The following is a 17,139-nucleotide window of genomic DNA, read 5'->3' as shown; positions in this document are numbered from 1 at the left end:
CCAAGGGGGGGTTTTCATTTAGTGGTTGGGCCTGGACGGGACATCACATTTCTCCCCTACCTCCCAAATTGTTTGCATTTTTCTCTTCTCCCATTAAATGCTAAGAAAGCCTACAACTAAACAGAATAGTTTGAGATCAACCTCAAATTGCTAATTTCAATTTCCAACAATCCTTCTTCCACATTACACTTGGCTCCCCAAACTCAGGTTTAGTTGAAACTAATCAGGGGATATTCCCTGAGGGTCCGGGCCATTTCCTTGACTACTTTGATATCCCCTACAGTGTTTATCGTGAGGCTGGCACATGGTTCACCTTCAATCTTTCTTTAGTTGGGTTCTGTTGAGCTTTGTCTCACACTGTTTACTTGGGTTGTTTCATCTGTGGAAGAGAGACTTAAGCATGGGGTAACTTCTTTTATAACTCATTCCTTCCCAGCCTTTCCAGAAGAAGCTACAGCGTGGAAATAACCTCATTATCTTTTCTCTTTTGTCTCTGAGACAGCGCTTTCAGGCTTGTCCTAGTTATTGAAGTCAGCAACTCTCTCCCACGGAGAGCTCTTTGCGGAAAGTGGTCTCTTCATGTTTATCCTGTATTCCACCATCTAGCTCACAGTAGACCACAGACCGCATATGTTTATTAAGTGAATTTCTTTTTTAAAAGGGCTCAATACACACTTGAAAACATATGTGGAGGGAATTCCCTCTGTGCCAAAGAAGAAATAAAAATTGGCAGCAGGCTGCCAAGAACATCCAGAAAGATCTTAGTCCCAAGAGGCTGCCACGGTCTCCAAGTCAGATGCCTACAACCGAGTTGGTCTTCTGACACTGCCTCTAGCAATCCCGTCAAAGCCACTGAACTCTACCGTCAAGCACTTTTTCCCATCTTTTGTTCCAACTCACAGCCTCCTACCCCAAGCCTGACGCAAGTTTATGGAATATGCTTCTGGGCAGTGCTCGGATACTCTACGAAGTAGATAAGCCAGTAACTTTTAAGTGGGCAAGAAATATGCCGGATGCCTTCTCTTTTTCTTCTCAGCCCTTTCTTGGGAAGGGGGATCTAGTCAGGGCCAAACCTTCACCCTGCTTCTCGGTAATCCCTACCCCCGGCCTTCCACTACGGTTTTAGCCAGCCTTAAAACATGCTGGGCCTCTTCAAAACTCCCAACAGAGGTGTGGGGAAACAGGAAGCACTTCTGCATCACTACCCTGAGTCGGTCACCCACCCCAGCATCAACCGGGCGGCCACGGGGCAGAGGGCGGCTTGGCCACCGGGAGAGGGAAGGGGGGCCGAGAGGCTGCGCGGGACTCCCGCTCCTCCTCGCCACACCCGCCCGGAGAAGGCCGCCCAAGTGTGAAGAACGAGGCGGCGGGCGAGCGGGCGAGTCGTTCCCTGCAAGGATGGCTCATCTGCGGGGACTCCGCCCATACCGCCCGCCTCGCCGGAGCCCAGGTCAGGGATCTACACGGGAGGGGAGTGGGCGGCCCCAGGGCCCTTCCAGGCCTACCTTCCCCGACTCCCTGGGCTCCATGGCCCTGCTTGAGGTGGCCCGTGCTGACCCCGCCACTGCCTCCAGGCCGCCCCCTCCCCCCGCGGCCTGGCCTGAGGATGCCGCCGCCGCGACCACCTTGGGGACCGGGGCCCCCGGAGGGCAGGACGCCCCGGCGGGGAGGGCGCGCGGCCGAGAACCGGCTCCCCCACGTCGGGAGGGCGGTAGCTCTCCCGATGCCGGGAGAGGCGAGCAGCGCGGACTAGCGCCGTGTCGGGCGAGCCGCTTTACGGCAGCCGCCAGGCCCGAGACGGCGGGGCATCACGGGAAGTGTAGTCCGGCCTAGTTAAGTGGCTCTCAAGCCGCTATTGGCTCCCGAAATGCTGGACCCTGATTGGACGCAGAACAGCTCGCTCCCTGCTCTTCCCGCCGCGCTGGAGGGTTGAAAGGTGACATCCCCACCACCCTCTCCCAGATCTTGCGTTAAAGGCAAACAGATCTCCCTGGGCTGTGAGAATGCCTGTTCTTGGGTCTGTTCCCTCGCATTTTTACGACCACTGTCAACCTTGAAGGTTTCAGACTTTATTTAATCAAGGAGGGCAATACTTTTTTTTTTTTTTTTTTTAACATTTATTCAAAAAGCATCATTGGCTGCCTACCATGTTGCCAGGCACCGTGCAAGGTTTGGGAATACACAGCTGAATGAAACAAAACCGTGCCTTCAAGGAGCTTACAGTCTATTGGGGAAACAGACCAGAAACAGATAACTACAAAATAAAGACACAAGTGCAAGGAGAGAGGTAAGCACAGGACCCTATGAAAGCACACTTTGTCACCGTTTAGAGTACAGTGGTGGGAGAATATGGGGTGCTTAGGTCAAGGATTTCCTGAGGAAGTGGCACCTGGACTAAATTAAAGAGTAGGAGTCAGCCATGAGGTGCTATGGAAGGAATTGTATAACCCCCGAATTTGTATGTAACCCCTATGTGACAATATTTTGATGTGGAGCCTTTGGGAGGTAATTAGGTTTAGATGAGATCATGAGGATGGGGCTCTCATGATGGTATTAGTGTCCTTACAAGAAGAGACACCAGAGAGCTTGCTGTCTCTCTGCCAGATGAGGAAACAGTGAGAAGACAGCTATCTCTAAGCCAGGAAGAGAGTTCCCACCATCATCTTGGCCATGATGGCATCTTGGTCTTGAACTCCCATTCTCCGGGACAGTGAGAAAATAAATGTCTGCCGTTTAAGCCACCGGGCCTATGGCATTTTGTTATGGTAGCCTGAGCTAAAATAGGAGGGGAACAAAGGTGTTGTTAAGAGGGCAGTGGCCATAAGAAATAGCATAAATTAAGCCAGGCAGGTGAGCAAATGGTAGGTGCAGCATAAGACAGGAAGTTGTGGGAAAAGACATTGGAGACATACTTGGGGGCTGGACATGGAGGGCATTGTATGCTACCTTAAGGAGTCTGAAATGAGCTTTAAGCGGGTGAATGGTGTGGGCCAATTTGCACTTCAGTTGGATCAGGCGTACTGCAGAGTAGAGGATGAATTTAAGGAGGAAAGAAAGAAGTCCAAGCTCTATAAAGATATACTTGCTTTCCTTTCTTCTCTCTCTCTCTCTCTCTCTCTGTTTTGTTTTTTGTTTTGTTTTGTTTTGTGAGAGAGAGCGAGTTCGAGGGCAAGTGTGAGCTGCCGCAGAGGGAGAAAGAGAATCTTGAACAGGCTCCACCCCCAGCTTGGAGCCCAAGGTGGGGCTGAGTCTCATGACCATGAGATCATGACCTGAGCCAAAATCAAGAGTCGGACGCTTAACAGACTAAGCCACTCAGGCGCCCCTATTCTCTCATCTTCTTTAAAAGACGTCCAGGGCGTCTGGGTGGCTCAGGTTAAGCATCTGACTTTGGCTCAGGCCAAGATCTCACAGTCCGTGAGTTCGAGCCCCATGTCCGGCTCTGTGCTGACCCCTCAGAGCCTGGAACCTGCTTTGGATTCTGTGTCTCCCTCACTCTCTGCCCCTCCCCCGCTCACACTCTCTTTCTCTCAAAAATAAATAAACATTAAAAAAAAAAAAAGACATGAAACAGAACATCAACCGCCTCCATCTTGAGCTCATCTATACTTTCTGATTGGTTATGTTCTTCCCAGCTTTTGTCTTAACTCAGGCAAAGCATCCTGTGATGGGAACCAGAACTAGCCCCTCAAGCAGTAACAAGTGCCCCGAGCCAGCAAGACCCCACATGACTGACTTCAAGACAGCGATCGACCTTACCTTTACTGCCCACCTGCATGTACCCCCCCCAACTTTTGCCCACATTTTCCCTGTAAAACCCAGAGGTTTTGGAGATAGTCTTTGAAACACTAGTCCGCTGTCTTCCCAGCATTGGCCACACTGAAATGCACTCCTTTCTTGTTTCACCACCGCTCATCTCTCTGTCTTTGGACTTTGTCAGCAGCGAGTGACCGAACCTGGTCTGTTTGGGACCCCTGGGGCCAGATACTTTTGCACCCTGGTGCTCTGGTCACAGACATAAAATTATTTGAAGTCATTGTAACCATATATTGTTTCGTTTGTAATATATATGGATGTAATATATGTAATAATAATAGGACAAATAATAAAGTGCAAAAATCTTAAGTGTATAACTCGATGTGTTTTTACCTGTGTGCCAGGTAGCCACCGCTCAGATCAGAGACAGAAAATCTCCAGCACTCCAGAAAGCCCCCATGTGGCCCTCCCATTATGTATACATAGAGGTAAAATGACAGAAAGTAAGGCAGCGATTATTATAAAGGTGTTGGTAAAATCAACTATAAAAATGTTTTCTGTACTTTTACATATGGGTGTTTTAAGTCATAATTTGAAGTTTGGGGTTTTTTAAATTTTTTTTTTAATGTTTATTCATTTTTTGAGAGACACGTAGTGTGAGCGGGGGAGGAGCAGAGAGAGGGGGAGACACAGAATCCGAAGCAGGCTCCAGGCTCAGCTGTCAGCACAGAACCCGAGGTGGGGCTTAAACTCGTGAACCAAGAGATCATGACCTGAGCCAAAGTTGGACGCTTAACCGACCGAGCCACCCAGGCGCCTCTAAGTCATATTTCGAAGTTTTAAATAAAAAATAAAGCAGATATAGTTTATATTTATAATTTTTTTAATGTTTTATTTTAGAGAGACAGAGAGACAGAGACAGAGTGAGAGTGGGGGAGGGGCAGAGAGAGAGGGAGACACAGAATCCAAAGCAGGCCCCAGGCTTTGAGCTGTCAGCACAGAACCCAATGCGGGACTTGAACTCATAAACCATGAGATCACAACCTGAGCCGAAGTCACATGCCTAACCGACTGAGCCACCCAGGTGCCCCAGTTTATATTTAAAAATTTTATTAGTATATATTGCCATACTGACTGTTAAATATTTTGATTATCACCCCTGAGTAGGTCCTAAGTAACCATTTTCCATTATACGACTCTGCACTCCTGGCCACGGTTCAATGCAGGGTCCAATAAGAATACCTTTTCTAGAAATACGACGGATTTCAATCCATGTGAATGGACCTATAATATTTGACCTCAGCTCAGGCTGCCATAACAACATAGAGAAATTTGCTTCCCCACAGTTCTGGAGACTGGAAGTCCCAGATCATGATTGGCTTCTGGTGAGACTTCTGTCTCTGGCTTATAGGTCGCACCACCTTGCTATGTGCTTATATGACCTCTTCTCTGTACTCAGGAGAGAATGAACTTTCTGGTATCTTATCTTATAGGGACACTAATCCTATCAGCCTTAACCTTAGTTACCTCTGTATAGGTCCTATTTCCAAATATAGTCACATTGGGGTTTAGGGACTCAACCTAGGAGTTTGGGGGACCACAATTCAGTTCACAGCTTTGTGTGCTTTGAGCTGGCTCCCTCTGGCAGGTGCAGTCCCTGGTAGGAGGAGTCTGTGTTACTGAGAGAAAAAAGAAATAAGACAGAAGACTCCGGGTGGCCTTCCAATCTCCAGCTCCCAGCTCAGTTATAGCTGTACCTCTCTGTATATACCTTGGAGAGCTGTATTTCTGCCCTTGAGTTATCTCTGTCTCCTTATAACAAATTCTTGTTTAGGGGTTTAAAAGTTAGAGGTGAGGGGCGCCTGGGTGGCTCAGTCGGTTAAGCTTCTGACTCTTGGTTTGGGCTCAGGTCATGATCTCATGGTTCGTGAATTTGAGCCCCATGCCGGGTTCCAAGCTGCTGGTGCAGAGCCTGCTTGGAATTCTGGCTTCCTCTCTGCCCCTCCCCCGCCTCATGCTCTCTCTAAATAAATAAATTTTTTAAAAAAATGTTTAAAGTTGGAGGGGAGGTGTTTGAGAAAGCAAGGGTTGGTGATTGAAAACGTTTTCCCATAAAAAAGTACAGAAAGACGGGGCAGTATCTGGAAGGAAGTGTGGGATCCAAATGTAAGACACAAGATCATGTTTCTATTGTTGGTGGAAAGGGAAATGATGGTTAAGCACAGGTGAGGAAAGGCAAGGAGGCAGGACCACAGGACCAAGGGCTCTTTCCAGGGGTAGGGACACTTCTAGATGACACCCCGCGGGAAGAAGGAGAAGACGGAGTCCGTGTAGCCTTGTTTGGTAGATTTGCTGAGAGAATCCCCATCTGACATTATCTCAATGAGACAAAGTCATCTCATGAAAATGAAGGGGGTGGGGAAGAAGAGAAGGCATGCATAGTCAGTGCAGAAAAGAGGAAATAGAGTTTATGGGGGAACAATGTGCAGAATGGGCAAATCGAATTAAAGCCCTGTTTGAGGTTTGTGATTACAAATTGAAGGCAAAAACAGACTATCTACAAAATTCTGTCTGGAAGCAGAAACTTGGGCAGATGTTTGAGTTGGAGGATTGCCAGGTATGGAGTATGAATGGCAATAGAAAAGCAAGGTGGGGGGCCTCAGTTGGTTAAACATCCGGCTCTTAATCTCAGCTCCAGTCACGATCTCATGGTTTGTGGGATCGAGCCCCCCATCGGGCTCTGCACTGACAGCTCCAAGCCTGCTTGGGATCTGTCTCCCCCTCTCTCTCTGCCCCTCCCCTGCTCTCTCTCTCTCTCTCTCTCTCTCTCTCAAAATAAATCAATTTAAAAAGATAGTTTAAAAAAGAAAATCAAGGGATTTAATGGTACTTGCATTGGAGTGATTTATAATGACAGGTGGTTCTCAATTCCAGCTAGGTGCACATAGAATTACCCATGAGGCTTCCAAAGAATCTGATTTAAAGGGTTCAGGATGGGGCCCGAGCACTGGTAGGATCTCAAAAGCTCCCCGGGTGCTTCTAATGTGCAGTTGGTGCTGAGGATGACCATGCAGACCATGAATCCTGAGGGGGAGACAGGAGAGAGCTAATGAAAAGTGAGAACCCGGTGGGCTCAATGAATCTGAAATAAATGATAGCGGTGGGGTACCAGAGCAAGTAAACTGGAATGATAGGAAGTCATGATCCGTAAGTAAATATTTGGAAGTGTTTGAAAATATCTGAGTGGTGAAGGGAAAGGTCATTGGAGGTGAGGGGCTGAGAACTGAATGGATTATCCACACGGACACCGAGTGTCCATGACAAGGAGTATGACCCATGAGCCGAACTCTTCTCTGGATGACAGGGAATGGCATCTGGAAGCAGGAGAGGGTGGCGTAGGTGGGCAGCACCGACTACAACCAGCAACGTATAGGAAGAGGGCTCTTTGCAGGAGGAAGAGGCAGAACCGGGCAGCAGAAACCGGGAACCAGAGAACTCCAGACTTTATATTCAACCTGCTGAAGTGCAAACCGAGGCCTGCCCGGTTCACCAGCATGGCAGATTAACAGAAGTCTCCTGGAGGCAGTCCTTGTGCAGGTCAAGGCCGGGGCTCAGACCCACCCTGCCTCCCTCTCTTTTCTGGTCCCCAGACGCAGACTCTGCACACAAGCTTGCTGCTGATGTCACTTTATTTGGGATATGCTGGTACCAGGGCATGGAGTGGATGGGTGGGCACGGGAGGAGGGGGTCGGTGCCTCTGGGCCCGGTGATCACACGAGGGGTGGTGGCTGGGCAGCCTCATCCAGCGGGACCGTCAGTGCTTTGAGAAATCACCTCCTGGAGGACAGATAAGGGGGAGATGCACTGGCACAGAGGCAGTGGTCAGGCCGGGAAGGGGTGCGGCTAGAGGGGGAGCAGTGGAGCAAACTGGCAGGAGAGAAGCCCCGCCAGGAAGAAGCCCAGAGAAAGGCGTGCTTTTGCCCTGCGCTCCACCCAGGCGCTGTGAGCGCCCCTGCACCTGTTTCTCTCTCACCTGCCACAAAGTGGCCTCAGGGACCTATCAAGAACCAGGCACCTGGCAGGCGCTTCACACATGCGCTCCCACCAAGCCCCCCCAACCGCCAAAAGCCTGTGCACAGTCAGCCAGGTCTCGAAGCTGAGGTCACGGATGCTCAGCAAGGAAGGAAACAGATGAGCTGGGAGGAAGCAGCTGTGACTGACTCCAAACACCCAAGCTTGCGCTGGATTGGAGACGAAGCCAACAAGCAAGCCAAGACAGGGAACGAAGAGGGTCAGAAGGGGTCAAGAGGGATGAATCCCACGAGGGCCCGAGCTTCGGGAAACGGGGCGCCTTTCGGAAGGCCTGGCCCCGCCCCTGCAAGTGTCCAGCCTAGGTCCCCGGCCCTCCCACCCCAGCCCCGCCCCGCCCAGACCCACCCTGGCAGGCGCTGCACTGGCAGCTGCGGATGGCCGGCAGCACCACGGGCTCCGCGTGGCCGTCGGGACAGCGCAGGTGCAGGACCCGCACGGGGTTCTCAGGGTCCAGGCTGTAGCTGCAGCAGTCGCACTGGCTCTGCAGGTAAGGCTCCTGCGGGAGGGCGTGGCTGAGCTGGGGAGGGGCCACGCGAGTTTGCCCGAGCCACCTCCCTTCCCTCTCTTGGCCCTCCCATCCGGGGTACGGCCAGGGCCCAACACTCCTGGCCAAGCAGGGCAGCGGGGTAGGGAAGGGATGTGTCGCCATCAAGCTCTCGTTTCCCCAAGAAGCCCACCTCCTTCACTGTAAGCCCCAGCCGTCTGAGCTCGCACCCGCACGGTAAGAATGCTTTTAACTGCTCATCACTGCCTCCTGGCAGCAGGGGAGAGATACGGCCCTACCCCAAGGGGCTTGTTTACCATCCCCTTGGGCGGATCTAATACTTTCTGACGCTGCAAGGTGGGAAGCTCTAAACTGCACAATTGTGACCCTAAGTGCAAAGTGAGTTCTCACTCCAGACCCCTCCTGCTATTCGATTATATAGTAACTACGTGTCACCGAATATTTGATTTAACTTCTGTATAATTCCATTGCAATTTTACTTTTGAAATAGGCACTATATTCAACAGCACCAAGTTACAAAAGATTCAGTTAAAAAAAAAAAAACCCTCTGGGGATGAAGAGTACAGCATAGGGAGTATAGTTAATAACACAATACCACTGAATGGCGACTACACTTATTGTGGGGAGCGCAGTGTAATTTACAGAATTGTGGAATCGCTATGTGTGTGCCTGAAACTAACACTGCATGTCAATTATACTTCAGTAAAAACAAATCTCCATCTGATTTCTATCCCGCTATCACTCACTTTTCCTCCCCAGGGGAGGAAAAAAAATGTCTTAACCACTCTCCTTTCCTATGTTTTAACAAATCCAAATACTGTTTGGGAATGGTCTGGGAATACCAGGAGGTACTGGGAGCACCCAGGGGAGCAGAGAGTGGCCAAGCGTTGAGGACTAGGTAGGAAAGCACCTCTGTCTTCCAGGAATAGATGACCCAGGTGGGTCGAGACAGGAGGGAATGGCCACACCATCGGTGAGCTGAGGCAGGGCCAGGACCCTCCCAGGCTAGAACTGGAGCCACAGCTCTCCAGGCTCAGGATGGGGGAAGTCAGGGTGGGCACAGAGCCCCTGACAAGGTCTGCACATGGAGTAGGGCTGGGCCTTCTGGGTCCAAGGAGAGCACGCACAGGGCAGAGGTCTTCTGGGACGTGCTCATAATATGCCTTGCCAGGAATGTCTGGGACAATGCTGTGTGTAAATGGTCTGTTCTAAAGAACTTGTCCTCGCTATATAATGGGCTGTGATTTCAGAGCCTAACTTAGGTCCTTTGTGCCTTTCTTGCTGATGTCCTGGGAAGCCCGCAGCACAGGGTGGAGGCCTGGAGTAGGCTTGGGGCCCAAGCCCCGCTGAGGGTGACAGGGCCAAGCAGCAGGTGCAGGCCACCACCTTGGTGAAAACTCGCCCCTGGCTCTGAGCCTTGCCCCTTTGAGATCAACCGAGTCCCTCGTGTCCCCTGGGCATTGCCCAGGCCTAGGCTGGCCGCAGCAGTCCCTCAGGGGTGCAGGCTGACCTGACTCTCCTGGACCTGCACGGCAGCCCCCTCGCTCACCTCAGGCATGACGCTGATGCTGGACGGGCAGTGCCCACTGCAGTAGCTCACTTCCACCTGGTCCAGGTAGCAGGCGCCCTTGGTGATGTTGCGCAGCTCCGTGAGATGCCGGCAGGAGGCTGCCTGCCCCTCTGTGGGAAGAAGGTGAGCACAGGAGGCGGGAGCAGGGCAGAGAGAAAGGGCCTCGATGAGGGGACTCTGTGTACAGGGGACACTGTGGACCTGAGGGGCACCTGAGGCTGTTGGGTCAGCAGTGGCCAGGTGCCATGATGCAGCACTGGGCGTCACCACTCTGCTGATCCCCATGGTAGGCAGCACTGGGGACGGCAGGCCCCCTAGGGTGGGCACGGGAGCAGTTTGGGAGAAGGGCCCAGAGCAGGGAGAGGCATGGCGGGAAGTACCCCAGGTCCCCGGCATACCTGGAGCCTCTCGGCGGCAAGTGGGACAGCAGCTCCCTGGTTCCTGCACGGTCACCTCGCCCTGCAGAGGGAGTGGTCCCCAGCGCTCTCAGGAGGATGACCCCAGGGCCCCAGCACTGTCTGCTCAAGGCCCTAAGACCAGCCTCTGGGGAGGGACCCAGGAAGGAGGGCAGCAGCGCTGCAGGCGGGTACCTGGGCACAGGTGAGGAGGGGGCAGTGCTGGGTGCAGACACTCCTCCCACGGAGGCAGCGGCAGCTCTCACAGGCCTCCTGCCATTCGGATCCAGGCTGGGGAGAGGGGGGAACCCTCCCGTCCATCTCTACCCATCTCTGCCAGTTAGACTTTTCTATACTACACCTACCCCCCATCCCTGAAACCAGTCAGGACAGGGGCCAGAGACCAAAGTCAGGGACAAGAGTCTCGGGAGGGAGGTGGGCTGATGGGGCCTGGAGACTGTCCCCGTGTGATGGGTGATGGCTGATGGCCGAGCTGTCTGCTGCTGCAGATCCTGGCACAGGGGGAGGAGCCAGTGGAGGGGGGCGGGGGTGGGGGAGGGCTGGGTGGCCCGGAGGGGCTGCGGTGTCTCACCGGGTGGGGACGCCCATGGTGCCAGCACTCGCAGTGGTCTGCGGGCACGCAGGGGCCCGCCTGGCTACGGAAGTGTCCGTGCTGGCACACACAGCCTGGGGCCTGCCCCGCACCGCAGCTGCCCTGGGTCTCCGTGGCATTGGGCTCCCGGCACGTCCGCTCGCAGGGCCCTGGCTCCCCAGGGGCCACCTGCTGCCACATTTCCCCGGAGGGGCACTCTGCCAGGGAAGACCCCACCACCACCACCACCACTCAGGTCAGCCCTGGGTCCGGCCTCGATTCTCCCCCCTCCCACGTCAGACACCCCTAGAGTCCCTCCTGCCCTCCCAGCGCTGTCCACTCGGCTGGCTCTGGGCCTCTGGACCTCCAAACACGCCCGTCTGCTCTTATCCACCTTCCAAATACTAACGGGGCCTAACTCGAGTCTGGCCTTCTCCAGGAAGCCTCCCCTGACCAGTCCTGTCCACCCTGACCTCTCCATCCGTGGCACCGATTTTCAGTCCTGTGGGTGCAGTCTGCTGGTCAGTGAGCCAGAAACTGTCTCCTGTCCCTACCTGTTCCGGTGGGTGAGCTGGCCCTCAGCAGCCAGACTGGGGCTGCTCAGGACTCACCAGGCCTGTGTGCCTCTGAATCCACACAGAGCCCAGTGTGCCCGAACTGGGCACCTGTGAGCCCTTAGCAAACGCCTGTTGACTTTGACCAGATGGGGGTAAAATAGCACAGGGCAGATGGCACCTGCCTGGACACTGCCAGACAAGGGTCCTACTTTAGCTCACCCTCAGCCTTTGCTTCCTCCTCTGCAGGGAAAGACCCTCCACTTCCTGCATCACTCACAGCCGTGTGCTCACAGGAATGCCCCCAACCCCAGTGGGGACAGAGCAAGGAAGGGGCTTCTTGGGAGAGACAGCTTTGCCTAGGGCAGGCAGCGCCCTCTGCCCTCATCGGGGTCAACCCCACCCTGGCTTTGGAAGGACCAGCAGGGGCCTAGACAGCCACATCTCACCAGGACAGTCAGCTGGGGAGCAGTTGAAGGCTCCATCTTGGCAGATACTGGGAAGACAGAAGCACGTGTTCGGACGCCTCCAGTGCCCTCCTCCCCACCCCCATTCTCAGCAACGCTGCCCTCCACCCCCTCCCTGCCCTAGCTCCCTCCTCCCCCTGTCCCCCCTGCCCGGGGCCCTCACCAGTGCGTGCAGTTCTGGGTGAGCACAGTTCCTGGGGGAAGCTCCCGGGCCTGTTCTTCAAGAGTCAAGGTAAGGCCCCAGGGCAGAGAGATCTGGGTGCAGGGGCACGCCGCAGGAGGCACGCACGTGCCATTGTGGAGCAGCTGCGGCGGGAAGGCGCGGGCTCAGTTCTACTCACACCGCACTTCTCTGCCCCCCACCTGCCTGCCCCCCCCATATGGCAGTCAGGGCACTGTCCGTACCTGCTCTCCGGGGCAGCCACAGCCGAGCCGGCAGGGTTCCTGCACACAGAGGACACCAGGCTGCAGATGCGAGCAGAGGCGTAGGCACGAAGCGGCACAGGCACTGGGCACCTGGCCAGGCGGGCACTCTGGGGGGAGCGCACAGACGGTGAGGTGGAGTACCAGGGAGGGGACCGCCTCGGGACCCGCCGCCCATGCTGCTGAACGCCCGCCCAGCTCAGCAGCACCAGAGGGCAGGGAGGCTCCCCCCTCACTCCCCCACCCCAGGTGCTCACCAGGGCAGGGCTGCGGGTTACATTCCTGCCGCTGCTCTGTGTCCTGGGCCTGGCATGGCGCCCCCATAGGACCCTCCTCACAGCTCCTACGTCGCCCCATGCTGCCCCCACCACAGGGAGCAGAGCAGCTGCTCCAGGCTGACCAAGGCCCAAGGACTGGGCACTCATGGCGTGGGCACACCAGGGACCCGTTGGTACAGGTGCTGCAGACAGGGGTCAAGGGCACAAGTCAAGGGGAACAGGGCCTTTGTTTCCCGCTAACGCCCTCCACCCTGACCTGTCCCAAGCCTCCCACCTAAAACTCCCCATCCCCTGCTTGGCCACCAGTGGGCAGCCATACCAGTTTTTGCAGTCCAGCTGTACCACCTCGGCTGGGGCCACCACCCATGAGGCATTGGGGCTGGGGAGGCCACAGCGGCAGGAGGAGATGGGCACACAGCGCCCATCCTGTACCAGTTGGCCAGGGGGGCAGCGGCAGCCTGAGGGGGGTGGGGAGGACAAGCAAGGTTCGGGCACACATCATGGGTCCCTCTGGCAGCCAGATGGGGCCCGGAGCCTCAGGCTGACCCTGGAGCACCCTCCCCTACCCCAGCCCCCCGAGTCCCCACTTGACCCGGTCTCCACACTGTTCCCACTGCTGGAGCACAGGAAGGGGTCACTCCAGCCTACCCTGCGTGGGCCCCACCCCAGGGACCCTTGAGGCTGCCAGAACGTCCTCACAGACAAAGCCCATGTTAGGTAAGGCTCGCTCTATGCTGGACCCCTACCCAGGTGCTGAAAGTGACCCAAGGATCCACTTTGCTGCCCTATAACCCCTGATCCTGTAACACGTCCCCGCCTGCAGGTCACATGCTCTCTGGAAGTAGGGATCAGCGAAGCAAGCTGCTCTGGTCTGAGGCCCTAGGGCTCCCAGGCTGGGCTGTGGGCGTGGCCCGGCCACCTGGACGGCATGGTCCCTGCAGACACTGCACGCGGTCCCAGAGGTCCACACAGCTTCTAGGGCACTGGTTGGCACAGTCAAGGGTGGGCACGGTGTCCTGGGCTTCACAGCTCTCCCCTGAGGACCAGAAGGTAGGAGTCTGTGTTGGGGACCGACTTTTGGGCCCCCAGGACAGCACCCTGCCCTCCAGGGCACACCTCCAGGAGCAGAGGCCACATCCTCATCAGGTGGTATCTCCCGTGTTACAGTCCTTGGCCCCGCCCCCAGATGCCAGGATGGGGGTTACCTGGGCAGGGCTCCACGTTGCAGCTCTCAGTCTGAGCCCAGGGCCCCCAGCAGCCTCCTCCAGGGGGGCCCCCTGCCTCCCTCCAGCGTAGCCGGAAGCCCCCACTGCACGACACCTGGCAGGGGCTCCAGGGCCCCCAAGGACTCCACTGGCATAAGTCTGGGGAGATAAAATGGAAGTCAGCGCCCAGGGCCCCGCCCTGGCTTCTTGCTCCCACCCCAAGGCCTCAGGCTCCAGCCCTACAGACACTCTGCTAGGCCCGGAGCACCCAAAGCCCTCTTCCTCCCCTTTCATCGGCTGCAGGGATCCTTCCTGCTGCGGCCCACCCCCCCCACCCCCCCCCCCCCCCCCCCCCCCGCCCAGCGCCAGATCGCCAAATCTCCCCAAATCCCGCAGGCCCCGGGGGCAAGCAGGAGGCTTAGCAGGCCTGTTAAGCACCTGGCTACTGAAATAAACAACATGGCCCAGGCCTACCTGGCCAGGTACCCCTCCCTCCACTCTCATCTCAGGCTCCCTCCTGCCCTGTTGGTCTCTGGCCCTCGGTATTACCATGGCAGGCCCTAGGGTCCGGGCAGAGGCGTTGCTGGCTGAGTGGTGCAATGCACAGGTCTGGGTCCCCAGCCCATGGCCTCCCAGTCTCCGGGTCCAAACAGAGGCGATGGCGGTGCTGCTCCGAAGCCAGCAAGGGGGCCAAGGTCGGGGAGAGGCCAGCTGGGTGCTGAGACCGGTGCTCCTCTAGGGCAGTCCTGGAGGCGGGGGCCAGCACACCAGGGGGCAGGCAAGGCCCACAGGGTGACCACTCGGACCACCCGCTCAGAGGCAGAAGACCTAGAAAGGGCAGCAAGTGGGCACCCTTCCCAGTGACCCTCCCTGAGACCACAAGCCCCAGTAGAGGGGGAGGGAGGAGACCCAGTTATGACCAGGAAGGGCTGGAAACAGGAAAGGCTGCAGGAGGTTGCTGGGAGGGTCAGGGGAGGGTGACCAAACATCCCGGTTTGTCTGGGACTGTCCTGGTCCCAGATCCAGGAAACCTTCCAATCCTGGGCAAATGGGGACAGTGGGTCTCTCCAGGGCAGCGTTACCTTGACAGCCCTGGCTGGTGCACTTCAGCTCCCCATGCCGGCATTCACTGTGGGAGGGGATGGTCGGGGTAAGACTGGGGAGACCAGACTCAGCCCAGAGAGGTGGTTGGTGGGGTTCACGTAGGGGTGGCCTGAGCTCTGGGCTCATTTGGAGCAGGATGAGGTTGGGGTTGGGTCCAGGCCACGGCAATTTCCCTGTGGGGCCACCTGCCCCCCCATTCCCTGGCCCCAGCCCTCTTACGCTGCCTCCCCGCCCCCTTAACTCACCACTCTTTGCAGCCCAGCTGCAGGCGGTCCCCGGGAGCCAGAGTCACCCTGGCTCCTTCTCCTGTGATGTGTAGGCAGCTACACTGCTCTGGGGGAATGCAGCCCCCAGCCTGCTCCAGCAGCCCCTGCGCAGAAGGGGACACAGGGACAGAGCTGTGTGGCAGCCATCTCTGTCCCCGAGTGCCAGTAGTGTGAGTGCTCACAGCAGGGGCACGTGCATGTTGCCGAGCAAATGGATGGGCACACGGGCACGAGGCAGAAGGTGAGGGACCCTTAAGAGGCGTTGTGGGGAGGGGTGTCACCACAGGCATCGCAGAGAGAAGGAAGGTAGGAGTGTGGGCCAAGACCCGCTTCTCCTGGGGCATCTCCTCTGGCTCCACCCCTCACCTCAGGGCAGTAGCAGCCAGGCTGGCAGGGTGGCAGGTCCTGGCAGAGCCGACGGCTCAGGTGCGTGGCACAGAGCCCGGCACAGGGGGAGCCACAGGCCTGGAACTCAAAGGGAGGTGTGCAACTGTCCTCTAGGGGGGAACAGAGGCCAGCAGCATGGTGGGGGGGCAGCCCAGAGACACCCTCCACCTGCCCCCGCCCCAAGCCTGGAGCACACAGTGCATGGTCCCATCAAGGGCCCTCGGGGCCTCCTCGTAAGAGTGTAAGCCTGGCCCCAGGCTGCCAGTAAGGACTGACCAGCGCTGCCCCGTCTAGCGCCCACTCGGCCCCTGTGGCTGTCTCTAGGGAAGGGTCATGATGGTCGGGGCTTGGAGAGCCAGGTAGCTGCACGGAGGATAGGGCCTGCGGGGAGGAAGGGGCCTGGCAGGTGCTCCAGAGGTTGGCAGATGGGAGCCAGGGGGGGCAGAGATGGAGAGGGTGGCCACAACGAGAGGTGGGCCAGACCTTCTGGGCCTGGGAGCGGCCGCAAGTGGACAAGGCCTGCAGCTACAAAGTGGGGAGATCGCAGTGGAGCGGGGAGGGGTGGGACGTGAGGCATGGGGGTCACGGGGCCGCTGAGAGCGGGAGTCAGTGCGGGCACGGGCAGGGCTCGGCTCTCCGGCCTCCGGCTCCGGGGTTCTCACCAGAGCAGTTGCCGAGGGGGCAAGGCCGGAAGTGGCCGTCCAGTCGTGTGCAGGGGGGGCCCGCCTCCGTCCCCGCCCCTCCGGGCGCTGGTCCCTGGTGCCGATAGCGCTGCTGCACCAGCACCCGACAGGAGCATCGCGTCCAGCTGCTCCAGCGGCTCCACACACACTCCTCTGGGGACCAAGGTGGGGGGGGTGCCAGCCAGGCCTCTCCAGCTTCTCTCCTCCCTCCCCGCCCCTCCCCTGCCCTCTACTCTCATCCCAGCCCTGGCCAACGCCCTGCGCAGGAAAAGGGCAAGAGGGAGCCAAGAATTCACACAAGTCCTAATTCGCTGTGTTCCCTGTCACCCAGCAGCAAGGGTCACATCCCAAAGGGCTCAGAGGAAAAGATGGCGGGAAAGGGAAAGAAACGAGATCAAATATCAGGGGGATAGGTGGATATCTCAGGTGGGGGGGGGGGGCGGGGAATCTGGGGTTTGGGAAAACGTGCTACTCCCTGTATTTTTCCTGTGCACACTCACCCAGGCAGGGCCCCGGGTAGCAGGCCCGGGTGTCCAGGTGCAGGAAGGTGCTGTTGCAGGTGGGGTCGGCTCTGGCCAGCGGGCAGGGGCAGGACCCAGAGCGGGAGGCCAGGCCGGGGCCGCAGCTGCGGGAACAGGGCCCCCAGGGGCCCCAGGAGCAGGCGTCCAGCAGCCCCAGGCAAGGCTGCCGTCCACAGCTCTGGGTCTGGGTACCAGGGCCCAGGCAGGGGGCGCCGCTGCGGTGAGGGGCCGAGGCCACGCAGTCCCGGGTGCGAACCTGGTTTCCACCTCCACAGGAGACGGGGCATTCAGACCAAGGGGACCACAGCGTCCAAGCCCTGGGTACTGTGGGAGGGCACAAG

General features: G+C 57.1%; 2 protein-coding genes and 1 long non-coding RNA gene across 4 annotated transcripts in view; 1 reads left to right on the top strand and 2 right to left on the bottom strand.

Annotated features, from left to right (window-relative positions):
- Positions 1-1,772, bottom strand: part of ZNF862 (zinc finger protein 862) — a 38,080-nt gene extending 36,308 nt beyond the window's left edge. For both annotated transcript variants that reach the window (XM_060625547.3, XM_060625533.3), the window contains exon 1: positions 1,506-1,772. Coding sequence is in view for 1 of the 2 variants with exons in the window: in XM_060625533.3 (XP_060481516.3) it covers positions 1,506-1,529 (24 nt within the window). In the remaining variant the exon portion in view is untranslated. The remainder of the gene's footprint in view (positions 1-1,505) is intronic.
- LOC144614398 (uncharacterized) lies at positions 1,182-4,274 on the top strand. Its single transcript, XR_013552174.2, has 3 exons — positions 1,182-1,450; positions 2,158-2,287; positions 3,636-4,274. It is a non-coding gene; the product is annotated as an uncharacterized LOC144614398 (long non-coding RNA).
- A 2,720-nt stretch (positions 4,275-6,994) lies between these two features.
- Positions 6,995-17,139, bottom strand: part of LOC132677477 (SCO-spondin-like) — a 54,442-nt gene continuing 44,297 nt past the window's right edge. The window contains exons 86-104 of the mRNA XM_078435276.2: positions 16,778-17,122; positions 16,257-16,430; positions 15,574-15,704; positions 15,187-15,311; positions 14,920-14,966; positions 14,387-14,665; positions 13,838-13,996; positions 13,552-13,668; positions 12,952-13,090; positions 12,612-12,814; positions 12,337-12,464; positions 12,095-12,237; positions 11,914-11,960; positions 10,911-11,128; positions 10,514-10,609; positions 10,322-10,382; positions 9,903-10,033; positions 8,194-8,344; positions 6,995-7,593 (exon numbers count right to left, since the gene is read on the bottom strand). Of these exons, the coding sequence (XP_078291402.2) occupies positions 7,571-7,593; positions 8,194-8,344; positions 9,903-10,033; positions 10,322-10,382; positions 10,514-10,609; positions 10,911-11,128; positions 11,914-11,960; positions 12,095-12,237; positions 12,337-12,464; positions 12,612-12,814; positions 12,952-13,090; positions 13,552-13,668; positions 13,838-13,996; positions 14,387-14,665; positions 14,920-14,966; positions 15,187-15,311; positions 15,574-15,704; positions 16,257-16,430; positions 16,778-17,122 (2,717 nt within the window). The 3' untranslated portion in view covers positions 6,995-7,570. The remainder of the gene's footprint in view (positions 7,594-8,193; positions 8,345-9,902; positions 10,034-10,321; positions 10,383-10,513; positions 10,610-10,910; positions 11,129-11,913; positions 11,961-12,094; positions 12,238-12,336; positions 12,465-12,611; positions 12,815-12,951; positions 13,091-13,551; positions 13,669-13,837; positions 13,997-14,386; positions 14,666-14,919; positions 14,967-15,186; positions 15,312-15,573; positions 15,705-16,256; positions 16,431-16,777; positions 17,123-17,139) is intronic.

This window comes from Panthera onca, chromosome A2 (genome assembly GCF_046562875.1).
Source record: "Panthera onca isolate mPanOnc1 chromosome A2, mPanOnc1 haplotype 2, whole genome shotgun sequence".
Lineage (NCBI taxonomy): Eukaryota > Metazoa > Chordata > Mammalia > Carnivora > Felidae > Panthera > Panthera onca.
The sequence above is the reverse complement of the archived record's forward strand: the minus strand, read 5'-3'. Positions and strand labels throughout refer to the sequence as shown.